Here is a 23,265-nt window from a genome sequence, read left to right as displayed (position 1 = left end):
GTTGAAACTTTCAAATGAAAGGATTTGCATCAATGCCTTATTGCGAACTATTTTCCCACCAACTTAATGACTTGTTTGCCCAAATGAGATAGATTTCCATAGTAGAGAAATAGGGGATCGATTTGAACAAAGTTTGCTTTCCACGCAAACCGAGCTGAAAAAAATATACTGCATTTAACCACTCTTCACCTGTGCGCCAGATACTTATCTAAAATTGACTTAAAACTCCACTACAGATAATAGCTTCAACTCGTTGAGTAAAAGTCTCTTAAGCACTGTCACCAGCTTTCTAGATCCAGGTGGATCGTACACTTGTATAATAAACATGCGAAAAAACTCATCATTTAGGCGTGTACCGTACATTCCATTTATTTTTTTTGCATTGCAATCTCTTTCTCTTCCATAGATCAAAGTTAAAAAAATTTTTGGAAAATTTTAAATTTTGATTTTTCAACTTTTAATGAAAAAGACAAATAAGTTCTAAATTGTTAGTAATAGTAAGGTTGGCTGGATAGCAACAACCAGTACAGGACGAAAAACTAAGTAAAGCATGTATAAAAAAAATCAACTTGATAACTGGAGTCAAGGTTTCATTTTTACAAAAATCATTTAAATTTCTTTTCAAGAAAGTAGTACATGATTGATTCATTTTCAATTACTCTGTAGTGTCGTTTACATGAGTGTATGTTCGCGTTTGTATGCAGTAGAAAATATAACACTGTACAGTACATACTATATAAAAAAATACATCATATACTCTCTAATTCTAATAAATCTCAGTCTGAATGGAACAATAATATTATTGTGTAGATACACGGTCGCTGAAGCATCAGTTACAGCCGGAATAAATATTTGATATTAAAAACAAAATCAAAAATTGTTACTAGATTTTTGCTTAAGTTTTGCCTACCGAAATCGGTTGATCTAAATTAGTCCTAATTCGATTCTCACTGGCCTTTTAAGATACATTCGTTAAACACGGCTCTATATTTTCACATCATCCAGCAAATTGATTCGAACCGTTTCAAATTGAATTTGAGTCTAATTGAAGCCTAAATTCGAGTTAAACCAAGGAAAGAATCGACTAAATTAAAAATATCGAATAATCAAGCTAAGTAAAAATTTTGAACTATGAGTCACTACGTTTACTTTACTAAATACAATGTAATATGGCCATAATGATAGGATCGCTGTAACTGACGCTCGAGGACTTGTTCAAATTTTTTTGCCGACATGATCTCTACACCCAAAGAGAATATCTCTTAAAACTTATGGAAAACATTACAAATACATAATAATCGAAACGGTGGTAGTGGCACAAGGTTTACAGATCATCTGTCGGCCGAACAAACTTGCAAAACAAACAAACGATATAATCGTGATCAAAGTAGTAACGGTACCATAATATTAATAGCAATTATTTAAAAAGGAGGAGATGTAAGAAATTTTCAAATTGATTTTCATCATTTCACTCTTCACTTTTAGTGCTTCTCACTTTGCTTTCATAAATACAAAAATATATATGCTTCTTATCAAATCTTATTCTCATTTATTTTTTTTATTTTTAGATTTTTCAACAATCTTCGTTTCGTTTGTTTGGACAAAAAGGAAGAAAGAATTTATTTTAATTTTTTTATAATTTTTTTTAAGACTTTATTTGCAAATAAATGTGGTTTTAACGTTTGCTTCTTCATCGTTCCATTGTTTTGTTTTTCATGCTGGATTGAGATAGCAAAATGATGGACATAGATTGAAATTGAGTCTCCAGGTATCTGTATCTGTATTGAGAGTGAAAACATAAAAGTAAACCATTGAATCAAGGAATACCTCAGACCGACTCGAAACACAATATGTATTGAGGTTTCTTGTATTTTCTTCTCTACAACAAGGACAATTGAGAAAAAGGATTGTTTGATAATAAATGTATAAACAATTATAAAAAAGATCTATAATAGTATTATAAATGTAGGAAATGTTTATGACTTTTGTTGCATCTTCTTCATCTTCTATTTTCCATTTTCTTCTTTCACAAAGATACTTTCTCATGTAAAAAAGAAAACGATAAGAAATAAAAAAAAAATTATATAAATGATAAACATCTGAATCGGAAGTATATATAATATAGCTGTATGCATGATAAACTTCACACTTCTTATCGACTTTTCTTCTATTTCTACTTCTCCGCTGAGCTTATACACGTCTAACTTCCTCCTCTATTTTAAATGTTTTTTTTTGTTTTTGTTTTCAAAAAAGTGTTTTTTGTAGGCGGAGCTGCTTCAGAAATCGTTAGTTGTATGTTGCATCGAATTAACCACTTGCAGTTGCCGGTGGACTGCGCAAATCGATTGCCGGATTCCGATTGGCCGTCATGCGCATTCGTCGTTGCATTAGTAGACTTTCACTGGGCGGTGAGAGCCCAATGCCCAACGTACAACCATTTTCATCATATTCACCTGATCCTTGACGATTTTTACCGCCGATTGGGGAATTATGATGTCCTGTGTTTGATGGTGCATTGACAGCAGCAAAACCACAATTGCGTGCTGACGAGTAGATACAATCGTTTCGCCAGTTGTAGATTTCGATGCCACCATTGCGCCCACCATTATTATATGTTACGCCCGCTCCGCCTGGAGAGGCATTACTGCCATTAATAACTCCTCCTCTACGCTCGGTATCTCCGTTCACATGGTTACCGTTCGTACGATGATAGTTAGAATGGTAGTTGCCGCCGTAGTGACCTCCACCCCGTTCACCTACATTGTACTTCGAAGTTGTGTCGCTGTTATGACTTGCGAAATAGTTACGAGTCGGACCAAAATTATTGACACGTCCCATCATCATCATCTGTTGCTGCTGCTGATTGTTACCGCCCCCGTTGTACATGTTACGATGGTTACGGAAGCCCGTCGGATGACTGTTACTGCTGCGACGATAACGCCAATTATCCTCGGGGCGGTAACGACTATTTGGGCAACCCATCCCGAAGTTTCCATATACATTTCGGGGATTGATATTGTTTGCCGGATTGCGATATTTCGGGAAGGAGGGACGAGGATGATGTTTCGGTGATGACATTTTATCACTATCGTTTTCAGAGTCGTCATCGTTTTCGACGAATTTCTTTCGATTAGAGTAGGGCTTCGCCGCGGCCACTTTACAATCGTTGTCAATAGGTGACTTTCGCTGTGGCTGCCTCCAGTCGAAGGCTACGTTCTTGTTTCCACTGCTGCCACTGCTGCGACCACTGCTCTGACCACTACCACTACTGTCACCTGAACAATGCCCATCATCGTTCGTTTCGTGCGGTAATTTCTCCTTCAACTCCGTAATACTATTCAATAGCGTGATCGGATTATCTCGCGTTTTCTTTGTCATCGCGAACTTCGCGGCTGACAAATCTTTCTTCTTAAAATAGTCGTCGAAATCGTCATCAATATCGGAATCATCGTCAGCATGACTGTTTCCATTCTTACTACGAAGGCTAGCAACGGTAGATGGAGTTTTAAACGTGGGAGAGGAACTAGGGTTTTCGCTAGCCGAAGATGATGAAGATTTCGTGCAATCAGAATTTAATTCATTATCAGGGATTGTAGTTGTTGGGGGCGGTATCTTAACGTTAGCACTAGGAGAAGACTTTGTTATTGCGTCAGTATTACAATTAGAATTAGTAGCGTTTGAAATTGAAGGTGAAGTTGTAGTTGCTACTACAGCAGATTCCTCCGCCTCCACAGACTTCTCACAATCCTCCTTCTTTTCTTGATGGCAAATTTCCAGTTCCTGCTGCACACTGTCGCTTTTTGCATCACTTTGTTTTATATCACATTGTTTATTTTGTTTTGTATTTTGTAGTAGGTCGGTACAATCATCAACAATATTACCAACATTCTCTCGCTGCATATGATTATCGTAATCGTTACTGTTATTGCTACGGCTGCTGCTCTTGTAATTGCTGCTACTGTAACTGCTCTTGTTACCTACAATGTTGCTACTCTTTCCGTAGATACTGTAACGTGATTGTATGTTATTGTGATGACTGTTCACAGCAGATGCATAATCAGTACGCGATGGTTGATATATGTTTGGACGTTCCTTTGTCATATAATCGTAACGCATCGAAAAATGTTGTAAGATAACACGTTTCACAGCCATTGCGGATTCGGCAAACTGTGATAGTTCACGTGCCGATTGATTGCTACAAATAAAAAGAATGCAATGTATTAGTTGCCAAGTAAACCATCATTCATATTTAATATGTAAATTTATATAGCATTATGCGATTAATATGTAATTTGGTCACCAGGAAATGTGGCCATTGGATAATTATTTCGGTTTTAGCTAGCATCAGATATCAACAGAACTTCTACACATAAAATATTCCATTATTTTCTCTTATTACTAGTTCTAGCTGAGTCATTAGACTGAATAAACATTGCATATTTTTTGTTTTCTAAAATCATTTGTTTGTATTAAGGGCACAATATATGAAATATTTTCCGTCTCATTGGATGACCCTTTCTATCATGAAATAAATACCGTTTCTGATGTGGATGCGATGCTACCTCGTGCAACTGAAGCACATCAGCATCAAAGATCTAATGTCTGATGCATCCATGGGTGGGGCAATCATATAGAAAATGCTCAGGGAATTCCGCTTCCTCATTATAGGAAGGGAACGTATCATTGCTGGTTCCGATCACAACATAGAATTGAATCTTCCTAAGGACCCCCCAACAGTTACTTATTCCCTTGTTCAGCACTTTAGCTACGTATAATACGCCATAATACAAATTTTATAGAAGAAAAAAATTCGTGCTTTACCTTTTTTGCCATATATCAGTCAGTGTCATAATGTCCCATTCGTATAAAGATCTCTCTTTATTGGCGAAAAACTAAAAAGGAACTAATTTACCGCTCCATTTGAATGTAACGTAATTTCACGCAAGGAGTTTTGAAGCGCGCGAAACAAATGAAAGACTGACTACGATGGGCTCCGAACGTTTCTGGATGACAAGATTCAATTTGTCCAATCGCCGATAGTATTCTTCCCAATTGATTGTTCACTTATTTGGTAGGAGCTCAAAAAACATCACAACTTTCTGTGTCAGATGAGGACAATCTATTTTGGAATTCGTTTTCATTCTGTTACGGGATAGAGTTACCAGGAAATTCGACTCTATGCGCCCGACCAGAATGATCATTCTTATTGATTAGCAAAGCCATGAGTAAACGCATGTCACCACATTTTCCGATGAAACTGCGCCCATTTTCGAGTTTGTTCGATTGCGCTGCCCTGCATGACTGACGTTAGTCAATTCGAACATTCAACATTCAAAGAATGTTTGTTTTCGGCTTAAAGATTTTTTATTATTTGCAAACACTGTATTACCAGCAACTTTTCCCTCCTTTAGTGTGTTACATTGTTTTTTCCAAATAAGTTTGTTGATTAAAACTCGTTTAATTGTAGGAACTAACACCCAGCAAAGGAGTGGCTTATCTGCATCAGAAAATCAATAAGTATCCAGTGGCTTAACAAATTCAAATTTAGTCCTACGAATGCCGATGATGCTCAACGTTCTGGACGCCTAAATGATGCAGTTGATCACGACAAATTGTTCTAATAGAAAGTGTAGAAATGCAACAAATAAAAACACACTTTTCTTCCTTAGACCGAGGGTTTTTTAACCGCACAATGTAAGCCGATGAAACTTGCTGGGTGGAAAATAATCGTTGGCGCAACAATACATTTGGATCAGGGCCTTGAAGTGTGTTAGAGCACTTCATTCAAGACCGTAACGGTACACTACAGTACACTGTAGGAGGCAATGTGGTCAGCATTGCGCTCGCCCAAGATTATTACCCTGATTTGATTCAGGTACTCATTCACAGCTGAATCGACTGGTATCCGACGTCAAATCATGATACAAATCCCACTGCCACCAGTGAGATTTGAATCACGACCTTCCGCACGACAGCCTTGTGCTCTAACCACTAAGCTATCCGGAAAATAATCATAAAGGGATAAATAACATGCGTAAATTTGACAAATTGACCAAGCAAACGAGCTACGTACAAATACTTTGGCGACAGTCAAACATAATATATATGTGATTATGCATACTGAATTCTGCGCTGGCGCAACGTGAAGAGAAATGCAGCGTTGCTCCTATGTTTCTACAGCTTACGTAATGTGATTTGTCGAGGCCACAAAAAAAGCCTCTATTTCTCCCCCGACACTACTTTTCAAATTAACACACGAAACTCTTTGCTGTCCATCATTTCCACATTAATTAAAATGACGCCCCTTAAAGAAGTGCAACCTCGAAACCAGTCAACATATTGTTGGCAAATTTTACAAGGAAACTTTTAAAGGTTGGCACTGTTGGAAGTATCATATGGCATTTTTGAGTCCGCGGAATTATCACTCAATGTAGTATGTGGGGCATGACATGTCAACCACAACTACGCGGCCACCATTGTTGATTTCTGCAATGTGTCAGCTCTCCCAAGAATTTTCCCAGAAGCTTCCTCAACTGTTCTGTGCCAGTAGTTCTAGGATGACGCTTTCAATAGCCATACCAGGATAATGGATTCGATGGCGTAGCTATGCTAGCGGTTGAACTGTCACCCTTTCCCAATGAAACCTTATCCATTGCCACTTCCGAATGCTATTCATCATGTCCATGAGTTTCTGACCCATATTCCAACGTAGTTCTCCGTTTGAGGCTGTGTTGGATAGGAGTACCCGGACCACAAGGCGAAGACGGTTACTTTTCGTGTTCTTCTAACGCATAGCGGAACAAAGTGATCATTGACGCGGAACAACCTCATTTTGATGATAACAAGATACATTTTCAAATCTTGGACAAAACAGTGAAAGTGGGTTGCATTGAATAACATCAAATGGAAGATCGCATCTGGAGAGGCGCTATATCGAATGAACGGCTTCTCTGCTTGAGTGACAGATTTTCTGATATCGTAAGACTTTTTTTTATTAAAAAATAATAGCAGAACTTTGCATTGCAACACAGGAAAGGAAGATCGAGGATAATAGCGCCGTTGGCAAAAAGGATTTGGTAATAATTGCGATAATTTCATCCCAGTCGAAGATCTCTCAAAGAAAGTTATTGAACAAGTGAATATGTCTGGTCATATCAGCCACTTGGAAAATAATGTAATCCCCCTCCCCCCTAATCTTCAGAAATATCATCAAATCAAGGGGAAAATTCAAATAATATGAATTGCTCTCAATACTATACATTCTGGCTTTAATTGAATAAACATTCCATCGCTTCAATTTAGATAGAGTATCTCCACATTACAGAATACAGTAGTAATATCAAGGCGCAAAGGAATAGAGGTAAAACTTCTGCTCTTTTCTGAAGTTTATCAGTTCAGTATCTGTGAAGTGCCTAAAATTGCTTGATGATGCGCATGGTATGCATTCGCAGCTGATAATAATGATCGGCCGATGATCTGTTTTCGATTTCTTTGTCGGTCCGGAGGTAATCAGCATTACCAATTGCATTTGTCTTCAATTCTCCAAATGCTTGCTACTTCCAAAAATGTTAGTGTCTGCAACACAAATCCTTTTTTGTCCTCAGTGTAAAACGGAAATTTTAATTACGTCTGTTTTATCAAGAAAATATAATGTTAATTCAGTACCTAGGATGGATGTCACCTACATAAAAAAAACCACCCCGTTTGCTAAAAGATAGATAGATTTCCTCATCCCTATTCGATACATTTTAAACTACGTCCTCAAACATTTCCCCTTCATCCAATTATGCTCATTTATCGATTTCCACTTCAAGCTATTATTATACCAAATTGTGGGCAGATAGAATAATTAGGACCAGAAAGAGGATTTGCGGCATTCAAGATAGTTATTGAGGTAGCTCTCATATGCAACACAATTTCATGATAGGCTTTTATCCAATTTCAATTATGTATTGTTGGTAAATCTGAAATTAGATAATAATGGATTACTTACCGTCGAATATTACCAGGTGTTTTCAATGCTTTTCGACGACTTTCCATTTTAACACTATTAGCCGGTTCCTCCTCAGCCATTTTAATCCATGGATGATTTAAAACTGCTTCAGCACTCAACCGTTTTGGAGCTTCCTTCACTAACAAACCTTTTATCAAATCTTTAGCCTCTTGACTCACTTCAGCCCATTCTTGTTCGGGGAAACTGAATCTACCTAAAAATTCAAAATTCAATAGAAATAAAAGTTTAGCGATTTCATTGAATTTAACATTTTCTGAGAATAAATGTTTACCTTCTTGAATTGATTCAAATAGCAATTCCTGGCAGGTACGACAATTTTCACCACGATTCCAGCCACAGTCTTGTCCACAATTACCAGAAAATGGTGGATAGCCACATAATAAGATATAAGCAATGACTCCAAGAGACCATAAATCGCATCGCTTATCATAATAGTTTGCTTCACCAACAAACAGATCAACAACCTCTGGTGCCATGAATTCAGCACTTCCCACCTGAAATAAGGAGCATGAATTAATATAAGTTTTTTAATTTAATTTTAATTTTTAAGATCTTATGTCAGGAAAAAGCCATTGGATAACATGTGAGATTTTCAAGTATTTGAATTAGCTCCATCCTAACGTCTTCCATTTAACACCATCTCTGAACTAACTCTGTTGCAAAGATAGCAATTTATTTTTGGGGAAAGAAACAATTATCCAAGATACAAAGATAATTAAAGAGGCTGCAACATTCACTACCTATCATCAACAGGTGCACAGTCATGTACAATTTTTCCATCATACTTGTATGCGTCCCTCGTCAACTAATGCAATCATCTTACGATATTAAATTTTCAAAGCTTCATTGGAAAGAGGAAAACTCATTTTCTATTCATAGAGTCAAATCACAGCGTGAAGTGCATTGCACTTGCTTGGTCGTGACTTTTATTTTAAGTAGTTTAAGCCAATTGGCCGGTCACCTATCTACATACCACCATGCACCTATTGTAAGTATCTAACAACTGTACTTCTATCTATTCTTCATCTATCGCACACATACTCTGTGGGTGCAGTTTTAAACGGAATTGAGATTGAAGATTGTGGCTTTAATTTATTCTTTTTCGTATTGATCAAATCGTTCGATATCGTGGCGTTTGCAAATCCACATGGATTGAATCAGCTTCCAACTCAGCAAAATTCTCTGTTTCGTAATGTAAAATGTCAGGATTTAATCTAAAAGAAAATCAATTCTACTTAGTTGCTGTACTCGTATTTAACCCCATTTTTTTCTTTATTTGGTGTTACTTTGTAGCTTCTGTTAAAAAGGGTGCAACGTGCATGGATATAAAGAATGAATTGAATTGACTTTTTACTGAGGTTTAGAATGAAATATAAATAATGTACATATTTAAGTAGTAAGATTGAAGAGAGGAAGAAGAGGATACAATCGTTTGGCGAACGAATTGATTTTTTTTTAATTATTAATTTAAGCATTTAAAAAAGTCGGGAAATCGGAAGCTGGACGCTTCAGGTATAAAAGGATTTGTGTTTCCCGTTGGCTGATAGCATTGACTCGAGATATTTAAATCGCTCAGTTCTGCCAATGGCAGTAACCTGCCTAGAACTGCGCGATTTAAATATCGCGGGTCAATGCTATCAGCCAATGGAGAGCAGCGTATGAAATTGCTTCGCAGCCTGGTTCGCACAACTGGTGTTCTTTGTGATCGGCGTATCAGCGCACGTCTCAAATCTAAAATCTACTACAATGATCTCCGTCTGCCGCTCACTATAGTTCTGAGTGTTGGTAGACTATAAAAGACAATGAACGGCGTCTTGCGGTAATGGGAACGAAGATGCTGCATTGCACTGGTGGCGTGACACGTTTTGATCATGTCCGAAATGAGAATATCCGCGCTTGATATGAGGTTGCACCGATCGTGGGAAAACTACGAGCGAGGCGTTTTCGATGGGGTGGTCACGCAATTTACGTTAACAAAAATTCACTTATCAATATTGATCTGAACATCGAAGTCAATGGTAAGCAACCAAAAAGCCTCCCGAAATAACGGTGGCTTGATACGCTAGGTGGGGATTTAAAGGCCTTGCGATTACATCCTGATCAAGCCTTTGATAAAATAAAATGGCGAAACCGATCACGACAAGCCGACCTCGCTTGAGAACGGGAAAAAGGCTGAAGAAAAAGAAAAAGATGGTAGAAGCGACGAGTGCACAACAACTCCGTGCCACATAACTAAAAATTTCATTGCCCTACCTACCATTGGCTAACCAAGACCTTTAATTTGATACCTCACATGACTATATTTGATGAATAAAAAATTTACACCCCCCTTTTGCATGTAGGCCCCCCCCAAATTCGACGTTAAAGGATGTAACTCACTATATGTGTGAGCGTTCACAGTTTCCACCTTTCTATTAAATTTGGTGTCAATCGCTACAACCGCCTCCGAGAAAAATGCGTATGACGGACAGACAAACAGTAAAACCGATTTTAATAACCTTAACCTTAAAAAGGGCTAGGGAGAGATTCTTGAATGGAATTTTAACATTTCACTCGAATGTCAATTACTCTAGTTAATTATGACGTCAGCATCTTATTTGTAGGGCTTAGGATGCTGTTAATTCGCACGAAATTGATAAGTTTGAACTGCTATAACTTTGACACTAATAGTTGGATTTTCATGAAACTTGGCATGTGTATGCACGAGACAGCCCTCTATGTCGACAGAACTCCTTGGATGAACTTAAAGAGGGTTTTTCAGTCAATTTCTAAAAGTTGGTAATATACTATTAGTAAGCTTATTTGAGCAGATATCGAAGTGGGACTTATTTTGAAGCCTAGATTTCATCTAAGTGCACCACCCTTGGATTTTTAGGTTGGGTAGTTTCCGAAAATGAGTCCTGTCTCGTTTTAAGTGGGTACATTTCGACTCCTTACTCACGCACTTTGCAATTCACCCCTCAACTAATATCAGTTGCGGAAAGTACTAATCGAGACCTGTCATTTCATACCCTACACAACTATATCCGATGAAAAAAATTTTGAATCCTCCCTTTGCATGTATGGGGAGCCCCCATTTAAACTCCATCTAAATTTATGCCACTTACTGTGTTCCCATCTGCCCATAAAATTTCGTTCGGATCGATTTAGCTGTTTTTGAGAAAAGTCCATGTGACAGACAGACAGACTAATAAGGTTTTATCTTACACAAAACCTTAAAAAAGATTTAAATGCAGGCCTAAAGTCTCTTTACGAACTTAATAAACCTTCAGATATGAATAACGATTACGTAAAAAAAAAACGCTGGAGATGCCGTAGCGAAATCTCTTTTTTGATAATATGCTTCAAGGTTTTATTTGATAAGATAACTCCGAAAATGTTTTCTCCTGAACCAGATTAAAAGCTTACAACAATAATAAATCCGCATCATTACCTTTGCTATATGAAATAACTCAAGTTATAACTTTTAATCCATTGGACGGGAAAAACTGGTTTGCGGAAAATGTAAATTTCAAAAGGTAACTTGAGAGAAAATAGTTCAGAAAAACTACGTTTTAATTTAAGCCTTTCATAGCCATTATTGGCAGTTTGTAATTACCGGTTGCGTAGGCTACGAGCACTTATGTATCACAAATTATGATTTATAATTTATATATTTTGCGATCAATATATCGATAAGACTCTTAGAATCGAAACATACATGTTGTTTACAATAAGCTCAAAGCAGTGTTTATGAATATTTCATTATGTTGGGACATAATTCATTAATTCTGATGAAATTCGCGATTAAGTCACAAAAGAATGATATACATATATGGATATGACAAATCTGCTCAAGGATATTCAATGTTCGAAACAAATCTGACATAAAACAGTTAGGAGTAATGCGGATTTTTTCCCTATCAAATAGAATGTAACACATTTATAAATTGTTATGGATTTAGCGATTTATCTTCCCCTAAAGATATCCATCATTACTTTATCATCAAACTCCACTCGAGTATATATCATAGTATGGTACTCATCTATACAGTCATGTGCCTTTCCAAAGTTAACTTCTTTTCTCACTCGCTAGATGCTCCCCAGGGCTCAATCTTTGGTCCACCCCCCTTCATTCGATATCAATGGTCCTCCTCCCGTTTTCACCATTTCCCTTTCTTCTGTAAATGAAGATTTTAACCTCTATAACCAGGGTTCTTACACATGAAATGGTCGATTTGGCAGTCAAGTGAAGTTAGCTGCGATTTTGCTGTATCAAACCATCACCAGTTGGCGCTGTTGGTGTCGGATAATGAAGTCTTAATACTTCTACATTTAATCAAGGAGTCATTTCAGTTTTGTCCATTTTTGTGATAATAGTCAATAAAAAGAAAAAAGCGATGGAAAAGAGCCTAGAATGTATACTTTTTCTGTATGAGTTCAAATTCGATCATAAAGCAGCGGAGGCGACCAGGAAATTTGACAGCGCATTTGGAGCTGATACGGTAAGGGAACGAAGCGGTGGTTCGAAAAGTTCCGATCAGGCGACGTAAACCCTCAAAGTGAGCCACCTGGACATCCAGGACCATCGATTGACAACGACGAGTTGCGTTTGCTAGTCGATATTATACGACAATCGTCGCCGACCAGCACAATGGCTAGATGCTGATGAGCCACCGAAACATATGCCGAAACCGAGCCTCCATCCGAAGAAGGCAATGATGACTATTTGGTAGTCTACAGCTGGAGTTATCCACTATTCTTTTTTGGAACCTGGAGAAACGATAAATGCACAGAAATACGGCGCCCAACCCGAGGAACTGCACCAAAACTTGAGTATTCAACGGCCGAGATTGGTCAACAGAAATGTTTTGATATTCCTTCACGACAATGCACGACCTCATGTATCCAGAACAACGGTTCGAAACGAATTGCAGTTTGAGACTCTGCCTCATCCACTATATTCCCCGGACCTTTCGCCAACCGACTACCACTTTTTCAAGCATTTGGATCATTTTTTTGGCGGAAAAACAATTTAGGAACGAAGAGGCTGTCAAGATTGCCTTATCAACACCCGACAGTTGGACTTCTACGAAACTGGCATACATGCTCTTGAATCTCGCTGGCAGAAGTTTTTTGAATTGACTGGCACCTATTTTGATTAAATGAATAAATTTTTGTTAGCTTTACAGTCATTTCAAATTTTAGTACCAAAACCTAATAGTATGTCAGACTACTCCCTTTAGGGTGATATTGGTATTTATTTACAGTGAATTTACGTGGTATAGTCAAACTTGATCTACTGTAACTTTGTTAGTAATAGTATGATTTTGATCCAACTTGGAGACAACATGATCGATACTATAATCTATATTACTACTACTACTACTTACAACTCTTGTTTTGCAAACAAAACCTTAAAAAATAAGAGCTGGTTCGGCTCTCAGTCGTCATGAATGTTTGTGTTCGGCTTTGTGCTTAGCTCTCTACTATGCACCTATCACGTACACATTATTAAGTGGTAATAATGAAACTGATACATAGCCCCATTGAAAACAGAATGGGGGAAATAGCAATAACAATGAAGAAAGTGTCTGGATGGTCGATAATCCAAAAAGAGTCGAAATCAATGAATAATAGAGATTTAAGGGGATTAATTTGTGTCTCTCCTTACTGGTGCTCAGAGGTGGCGGTGAGGAAGACGGGACGACAACTCTGTCGGCTGAACCGAAATCAAGTGGCCGAGGAAAACCTCCACAGTGGTGACATCGGGAGACGCTATATCACTTTGGCTTGCCGGCCGTGATGCAGTAGGCGAATGCTCCAAAGGCCTAATCAGGGCGATCAGACTGCACGAGGACTCATCTGAAGTGGCAATTGATCATGAAACCTTACCAGGAGTATACTGGTACCATTAGAAACGGGATAGCCCCTGGACTCTCATACTTCGGGAGAACTCCCGTTGTATGTAAGTACAGCTCGGTTATTTGCGGTTGGCTCCCTAGTGGGAGCTTCATGGTGGTTATAGTGATGGTCAAGCGAGAAAAAACCTTCGCGCCTCGGCGTGGTGTTGCGTTTCAACACGGGTGCCGTACTCCTTAGGTCGGTAGAAATGTAGGTAGGTCTTGCATCCACCAGTATGAATTCTGAACCATGCACTTGGTATAGACTGGTACCGTTGTTGCTTGTTACAGCGGGGCTCTGATTGTAGTCACAAAATCAATCCGTGTCCTAAGAAGACCGTGGGATTAAGTCTTCCAAACAGGTGCTCACGTTAAACCCTCAAGGACTTAACTGTCTCTTCTTACTGTACGTTAGAAACGTGTCTGCTAGAGGAAGTTCCGTTGTGGACTTCGGACTCGAGATGAGCTTCCTCCTGACGGGGCATGATAGCTTGAATGAGTGCCTCTTCAAGCGTAACCTTACCTCCAGTCAAGGCTGTGTTTATGTGCGGTAGACTCGGAGGACTGATTACATGTTCTCTGTGTCTGTCCAGCGTACCGTAACATCCGCAATCTAGACGACATGGGCGTTCACGTGGTGAACGGTATCTTCGATGTTAGCCAGTGCCTTGCTAGCAGTGGGCCACTTAAATGCGCTAATGAGTTCGCGCGTGCTGCCTTCCGACGAAGGAGGCAGCTCTTTGACGCTGCTTCGCTTGCAGTTGATGGGCGATTGGCCTAGTGGCCGCGGTGGTCAGCCACCAGTCTTGCGTGTTTGGTGTTAGTGTTGTCTTGTGATGCCCTTTGTGTTGTATTGTACGCAGAGCGGTAGTTAGCTTGTGAAAGGTTCCGTTGCGGCTCTCCGCTTCGGGCTGATTCCAGTTAACCCGTTGGGGAGTTCCGTCTCCACGTACTCGAGGAGGGCGATCAGACCCGAGTCTGCAAGGGACTCATCTGAAGTGGCTCTGCCACGAAGCCTCACCGGAGGTTATCTGGCACCATGGGAACCTGGAGAATGTGTTCTCGGCCCGGTTATTTGCGGTTGGCCCCCTAGTGGCAGTTTTATGGTGGTTGTGCCTACATCGCGGGCAGAGCTCCTCGGAGCTCAAGCGTGGAGTTGCGCTGTACAACTCGGATGCCGTACCCCTTAGTTGCGGCAGAGATGTTAGATAGGCCTCGCATCCACTGGTATAAATGCTGAGCCTGCACTCAGTATAAACCAGCACCGCTGTGCTAGTCATGGCCGTCCTCTGATTGTGGTCACAAAATCAATCCGTGTCCGAAGAGGACCGTTGGATTATGTCTACACGGCAGGTACTGACGTTAAACCCCCAGGACTTTCATGTCTCTTACTCACATGAATATTTTCTTAGCCTTTCTTGAAACTATTTATTTTTCAAAACTAAAATACAAAACTAAGAAACATAATTACACAGAGATTATAAAATTGCAAAGCATTGGGTTATGTAATAGGGCTACCGATAAAGCGCACATAAATTAATAGTTTTCATGCAACTTTGAGCATATTTTACGGTTCAAACAAAATATTGAAAATTCGAACGACCAAGATACTTAAAGGTGATTTAATGCTGAGATGAAATTTAACTGTACATAAAATGATAAAATAACTAGTGAAATCTAACTGAAAAGCATACATAAACTATGAAGCCATCAACATGAATTATTATTGACACATTAACTAACCGCAACCCATTTATTAAGGAAAACTAGTAGTAGTAGATTTGCAAAACTAAATCTTCGACTTTGTAATTTGAAACGCATAACCGCATAGTTAAAATACTTGCACACTTTGTACGCGACATCGTGGAAATGTAAAGTAAACAACTCTATATCTGCTAAACCATTGCTATATCTGCTAAGCTTTTATCTTCCATGAGAGACACTGTGGTTATGATATTTTTTATTAGAAGTCATAGAACTTAAGGTCGACTGGTTGAGGAAAGCCTTCAAATATTACAAGCAAAAGTATAAGCAAGTGCTTAGATATTCTAGACGATCGAGTATATAATTAAAAATGTTTACACTTGTTGCATTCTAATTTTTTCTTATTATTCGTACTTTGGAAGAAATATAGAAAATGAAGAAGAAGGAAAAACCTCGACGTTTATCTACTACATGTTTCCTAGTGACGATTCTATCTTTTCCGGTTGAAGTGCAGCAATTGATTTGTATTGTAAGTGGAATGATGATAACGGAATGCGAGGAATACACATAATATATTTCTCATTTCTTGTGACTCTAATGGCAACATAGTAAAGAAACTAAATGCTTGCACGAATTGAGTTGAACTGATTTCAGTCAACAAATAGAAAAAGGCTAGAGAAGTCGATTTGGTTCACATTGCTGCCGTGAATGTATCCATCTGCAACTCACCTAATTCAACTCCACTCGGTTAACGACCACCAGCCCACTTTTATTGCCCACAAACTATTTCGCCCTAGTTTCCTCTATGTTTTAATAATGCAAAGAGTAGCTTTGTTTTTATTTCCTTTACTTTCATGAAAAGTTTACTTGTTTTGACCATTTCAAAACAATGAATTGAACAATGGTCGCCCCAACGAATAGCATTAAATGCACCTACACGCATTGCCACTTTTACATATTTTACTTCCACCCACATCTTCCCTGCTTGAACACTAAACAAGAAGAATAGAATGAGTTCGCATTGCGTCGAGCAAAATAAATTAAATGTTATTTTGAAAATAGTTTCATTGTAACTTTGTCATGGTAGAAAGCGGCGCGACGAAGGTTCAATATCGGGAGAAAGCGGCGCATACAGAAAGTCAATCACCTCACTTACCTCAACCATTTCATACATGCATATATCACCGTCTCGTCAATCAACTATATATGTAAACGAGGTGTAAATAAAACAGAAAATATAAGAAAAACACGTAGACATGTCACTAATATCGAAGGTGCTCATGAATTCATAATAGAAATAAAAACCGAGCATTTCCTCGGAATCAACCTGGAAAATTATATAACCATGATTAAGCGAACATGATAAATCCATTCTGTTGTATTTTATCAAAAAAACAATTTCGTTTTTGAGACAACAGTAAGAGTATGGAAAGGTGTTTTGAGCAAACAAGATAACAGCACGCACAGAAGATACACATCTGCAGCTGCTTTTTCACGGAAAATATGTTAATTTTCGGAAGATCGATAACAGAGAAAATTGGAAAGGAGGTTATGAAATGATGTCGAGCAAATTCGATCCCACATATAATAAGATATAATTTGTTTTTGTTATGCTTTTTCAGTTATTATACTTCAGGGAGACTGGATAATAAAATGTTTATAATCGCGATTAGATATTCAGTTTAGTTAAAAATAAATCAATGGATAATGATCATTAATGATTAACAAACTGATGTGACTCATATATAAGAAAATCAAAATAAATAGATAACACTTCATTACTTGATTTAAGATATTCTTTCGCGGAAATTTATATAAGAGAATATAATTGTCAATAGTGATAGTTTCCTGATCTATATTTTACTATTTAAATAATTATTGATGGATTCCAAAAAAAAAATATATATGTAGTTAGATTTCCATCTTTTCAACATAGTCACCATCTATTTCGATGCAGGTGGTGAGGTAGGGAACAATTTTTGATGCCTCCTACATTTCTTCACCTCCCCTTTTATTTCTCCGTTCGTTAGAAACCTTTTTTCTATCCAAATCCACCCTCGGGGAAGTAAACAGATGGCAATCTGAAGAGAGAAGAGTTGCTTCGTAGTGTCGGTTGTTTGAGGTCTGGAATTATCGTGGGGCAGGCAGGCCTCCCTTTGTTGTTTCATTCTGAATTATCCTTTTCCATTTTTTGGAGGTCTTATGGTATCTTTTCGCACAGATGGGCTCCTTCGAACCAAATTTTCAGTCTAAATTATGCTTTTATAATTCGAAAACGGATTCCATTATGCCAACGTGGATTTTGGCGGGAAATTAGATGAACATTTATCGCAGAGGACCAACAATTTTCAATATATTAATCTCGAATTGGTCTTATTATGAAGGAAAGACATCAGGGTACACGTGAGTGATACCAACATGTCGAAAAACTATTCGCTACGGCCATGAAAACCACATTACACTTACTTTCTGGACATACCCCGTAATTTAACTGTGGAAGTTTTTAAAAGTTAAAGTGTTTCTAATTTCTAATTTACAGGGGTCAATCAAATAAACAAATCGGGAAACCGGAAGTTTGGCGCTTCAGGTATTAAAGGTCTTATGTTTCCGTATGTGAGGAGCATAACGTAGTTCCCCACTGGTTGATAGCATTGACTCGAGATATTTAAATCGCTTAGTTCTGTCAATGTACCTTATGTCATCCTCTATATAAATGCCAATTTTTTTTGGTTTTAGCATGAACTTAAGGAGGGTTTCCGGCTAAATTTCTAAAGTATGCTAATACACTATTATTAACTTTATTCATGCAAATATCGGAACAGGATGTATTTCGAGGCCTAGATTTTGTTTAGATACACCACTGCGATTTTTTTCAGATTGTTCTGTTGGATAGATTCTGAGAACGAGACCTGTTAGATTTTTTTTTTGGGTCATATTTTGGAGCCCCCACTCCCCCACGTTGCACCGGATATCAAATGTGGGGTCAATTTGGAAAAGTACTAATTGAGCCCTTTGATTTGATACCCCACATGACTACATTCGGTGAAGAAAAAATGGGCCCTCCATTCATATGGATGGGAAGCTCCCCCTTAACATAAAATGGCTCCACTTGTTATATGTAAAGGGAACATCATTCGTCGTTTCCGAATAAATCGACTGCGACAGGCAGGCAGGCAGACAGACATCGAATCGATTCTATAAAGCTTTTGTTTTTCAAAAATTTTAACAAGGTTACGGACAAAATTCGGGGCTGAAACTATCCCCAAAACCCTCTTATGCGAGTGAAATAACATTTTTTCTAAAAGGCACGAAACGGTGAAAAATCAGATCGACGATCAGGGTCCTCGAACTTTCATCAAAGACGAAAACATTCCTGCAAATGGGGAGTTTTGGGAGGAAGATCAGTGCCTCGCCGTCAACGAAATTGCTTCTTCAGTAGGCCTAAATGACAGAAGTGTACATTCCAGCATCAGATAGGGACTTGGATTCATCTCAGCACGATGAGTTCCTCGCCTTTTTTCTCCTGGCCAAAAAAAAAAACGTTCGATTGAAGATTTGCCAAATTATTGGCCCCTTATGCTGAACGAGAAGATTTTCTTAGTCTAAAGGCGCTAAAGCTATGAATGGTTTCGTAGATTTCTTATTGGGGAATATTTGGGTGTCTAACGGATTAAATTTCGAAGCTGGCGATTTTTTAAAAATACCTTTTCGCCTACTTAGTTGTTCTCCTCGTTTTTAGTCCATTGATTTAATTGACATACTAATTGCGACCTTGCACCTTCATAGTTCCAATATCTAACAGAGTTTCATGTATTATCATAGGTGAGATGGTTGACGTTTTAATTGCGTGTGACCGACAGGCTGACAGCCTGAAGCGACTAAAGGCTAGCATCAATCACAAAGCATAACCGCTCCAACCAGCTGTTGTATTTAAATGCTGCCCCACTTCCTCAAAAATGCTAACATTGTTTTGTTTGCTTCTTCTGTGAGTATATTTAAGTGTAGAACTATCCCATTTGTACGTAACCCGTTATGTATATGCATTTAGCATGTCTGACTACCCACTTTAGTGTGATATTGATATTCAGTCGCAGTAAATTTACACGGTAAAGTCAACTTTGAGTAATTGTAACTTTGTTACCAATAGTATGATTTTGATCAAACTTGGGGATAGTATGCTTCATATTATATTTTATACTACTACCAACTTTTATAACTCTGGGATAAATTTAAGGGGGGTTTTACTCAATTTCCCCAAAAATATGATAATATACTATTTTTAACTTAATTTGGACGGATATCGATATGGAGAGTATTTTCAGGCCTGGGCACCATATAGTTGCAGCTTCATCAATTTTTTTCAGATTTTTCGGTTGGGTAGTTTCTGGGAATGGGTCCGTTAAAGAAATCATCATTTTCCACCCCTCCCACTCCTCGCCTTTCTGATAAATCTCAAAACTAAGACCGGCTAAGTACTAACCGAGACCTTTCATTTGATACCCCACATGACTATATTGGGTGAAAAAAATGTGTACGCTCCCCTTTTACATTTATGGGGACCCAAGTAATTATTGCTGCAATATATGTTTCCCTATAAGAAAAGAAAGAAGTCCCCACTACAACAAAAGCCAGACCGAATTTACGGCATTTTCCTATCAATATAACATAGAAATACGAAGGAAGAACTGTAGTTATTTTGATAAATAAAGGTGGATACTTCAAGCGATTGTGCTGATAAGCCGAGCTTGACTTATACGATATATATTATAAGGCGGGGGGTTACTTATCAGTAACCCAAATTTACTTTAGGATGCTTTTGTTCTCGCAACTTCCGTGTAAAGCTAGCCTACAGAATTTTAGGTAATCCCCAATGATAGGAGGGAAGGGAAGGGAAGAATTCAAAACCTAAATATCCCCAACAAAATGATTTTGCCAGCGGCCGGCCATCAAGACAAATCTAGATCGATTAGTTCAAGCTCCTACTTGAACAACATTTTCCGCACACAGAGGAATCAAGACAAGCTGATATTAATCGCCAAGTCAAATCTTTGAGCAAGCTTCATCCTATAGACTTTTAAAACACCATCGGAGTAAAAATCGCCTCTACGAGCTATAGCAGTAATTCAAAGTGACGAGACCAGCTACGTAACTACCAATATACCCGGCACAATCCTGAACTGCAGGCACTGCAACCGCGGTGCATCAGTTCTTTTCACTTTCTACGACTTTCTCTAAACAGGCTATATTTAAAATCATCTTTTCCGAACGGACATGTACAAAAAATTTGACTTCACATATATGATAAGTTTGACTAAAATCAGCTCAATGGTTGCGGAAAAAATATATATTAAGTTACCATTAAAAAAGCTTCATCAACTAACCCCTCAAAAGCATTCATCAATTTGGCGTAAATCTGCTTTCAGTAAAGAAGATCCTAAATCTAAAAGTTCGAAAAAGGAACGATTCCTCTCATGCCTCCACAAGCCAGACCCCATTCTACTAAGAAACAAAAAACAATCCAGTCTCAGTGACCTATAAAGAAGATTTGAAAGTGTGCTAAAAAAATCAATCTTCTCTTGTATACGCATTTTTTCGACACAAAAACATATTTGATATATTAAATATATCCCCAACTCTCTACTGTCATTTTTTTTTCAATTCCATTCTACCTAGATTTTTTTTGTGCAGTTTCCGCTCATTTTTCTTAAGGTATTTTTTTCATCTGCTCTGATGCTGACGCATTAATAGAAATACGACTTCTAAATTTCCGGTAGGATCTTTAAATTCGGTAATTAATGCGCGAAAAATCATTTGGGCGCCAATCCAGTTTATTTGGCTTATAATTTGCATCGCATCAGATTAATGGCATAGATGAAGCGGTTGACGAATTACTTTCTTGATGGTGATAGTAAGTTGCAGAATTAAAATTAAAGCATTATAGATATCCTACAGAGAAACAATAGATTGATTTATAAATCTGCTAAGAGTATAGTCAACATTTATTGTTGGCAGACTTTATGCATTCGTATATGTTTGTAAATACAGTTGCTTTTAATAAATGATTATAAATATTGAAACATGAGATAGATAGGAAGAAATGTAGAGTCCGAGGATGGGGACATCGTTATATATAACTTTAGACAAAATATACTTGCGTAGATTGAAACAAAATAAAACAAAAATAGTATTTTGTTTATAAATCAATTGAAATGTGTGAAATTTATTTGCATGCTTAATTTACGTCTTTAAATAAAATATATTCACGATAACATAAACGAGGTCATATGTATGATACCGAAAAGAAAGTTTAGACGAAGAATGTACATTAAGTAGTGGACGTAGTTATAGTTCGCTGTTTCGAGTGTTTATCACTTCAGAGTTGGCTATCACTACTCTAGTTCATATATTTACAAACATATTTTTTTCGTGCAGAAAGATAATTTTATAAACAGGGTTAAATGAGATACTGTGGAAAAAATGAACGTTTTCTAGTTTTCGCTTTAAATCCCAACTCTTCTCTGCTTTTAGATGAAATAGCAGATAAAACTTATGTTAAGCAGCATCACATAATGTTAACATCTATGTTTTTGGATATCCGTCTATCTATTTACTATAAGCAGAAGCTTTCATTACGACCAAAACTAATCACAAAACTTTCTGAAAACGTGGGAATCATTCTGCTATGCAGATATTACAATTGTTATGCGTTTGAAGGCTCCACCAGTACTGCTGTTCAAGACATACGAATTTTTGTATGATTTTGAGGGATATTAGGGGGAGTAATGCCGTCCACTTTGGCGCTCTCGATAAAATAACGATAGATGCTTGCCTATCGACACTTCTGTAAAGCTGCACTTACACAGATATTGACGGACTTGTACCTTCGCTGTTCGCCCTTTATCTAATTTTGTGATCTCGTATTTGTAATTTTTTAATAGAACCATTATTCCATCAGTGAACAGTTGGCTCAGAACAAGGATGAAATTTGTGATAATACCCGGCTTGAGCGGAATGCTTATTATGTCGTAGAAAGGTCAGCTTTTCAGCTAAAAGGGCATTCGACGAAAAAGACAACGGACAAAGACAAGAAGGGAACGATGGATTCAATAGATGAAAATTGTGCAACCCTATTCGTAATCGGGAATTGGAGGGCACAATCCAAGGACTGAAATTTTTAAAAGCAATGCATTATGTAGGCCACGGTCTCGACGACAACAAATTCATCAGATAATTTTGTCTTGTCTGTTTTCAAGCGCTCTTTTTCGATCTCAAATTTTATATCATATATGCCCATAAATAGTTAATTGGTCAAAAATTCTCGATACTGCAAATGCGAATTTTTCTCCGGTGCGCAACTTGGGAAACTTCACTTGAAGTGTGTATATTCAGTGGCGCAAAGAGTCATTGCCAATGGGAGAAGTGTTCTGTCCTGCTAAAAGGAAAGGTCGAGTTTACCATTTCTGGGAACAGTTTCGACAGATAGAAAACCTGACCGCTATCTATCATAGTTGTTCGGGGTACAAGCTTTCTAGCAAGAAGAGTCTAAAATTTACATAATTTGGATAAGTCTGGAACTGAAGACTGGTCGTGAATCTAATCGGTAAACTTTCGATAGAAGTGCGACTACTTTGCGTGAATTTCAAGCCTACTTTCCGGGTCCACAGA

The 23,265-nt window shown here is 37.9% G+C and overlaps 1 protein-coding gene across 1 annotated transcript in view; it reads right to left on the bottom strand.

The window, feature by feature from the left end:
* Positions 1 to 343: 343 nt before the first annotated feature.
* The window catches only part of LOC119650854 (probable serine/threonine-protein kinase fhkD), a 116,580-nt gene continuing 93,658 nt past the window's right edge, over positions 344 to 23,265 (bottom strand). Inside the window, exons 7-9 of the mRNA XM_038054004.1 lie at positions 8,286 to 8,508; positions 7,994 to 8,207; positions 344 to 4,195 (exon numbers count right to left, since the gene is read on the bottom strand). Coding sequence (XP_037909932.1) covers positions 2,308 to 4,195; positions 7,994 to 8,207; positions 8,286 to 8,508 — 2,325 coding nt within the window. The 3' untranslated portion in view covers positions 344 to 2,307. The remainder of the gene's footprint in view (positions 4,196 to 7,993; positions 8,208 to 8,285; positions 8,509 to 23,265) is intronic.

The sequence above is a fragment of the Hermetia illucens genome, chromosome 3 (genome assembly GCF_905115235.1).
Source record: "Hermetia illucens chromosome 3, iHerIll2.2.curated.20191125, whole genome shotgun sequence".
Taxonomy (NCBI): Eukaryota; Metazoa; Arthropoda; class Insecta; order Diptera; family Stratiomyidae; genus Hermetia; species Hermetia illucens.
This window is presented reverse-complemented; position numbering and strand designations above follow the sequence as displayed.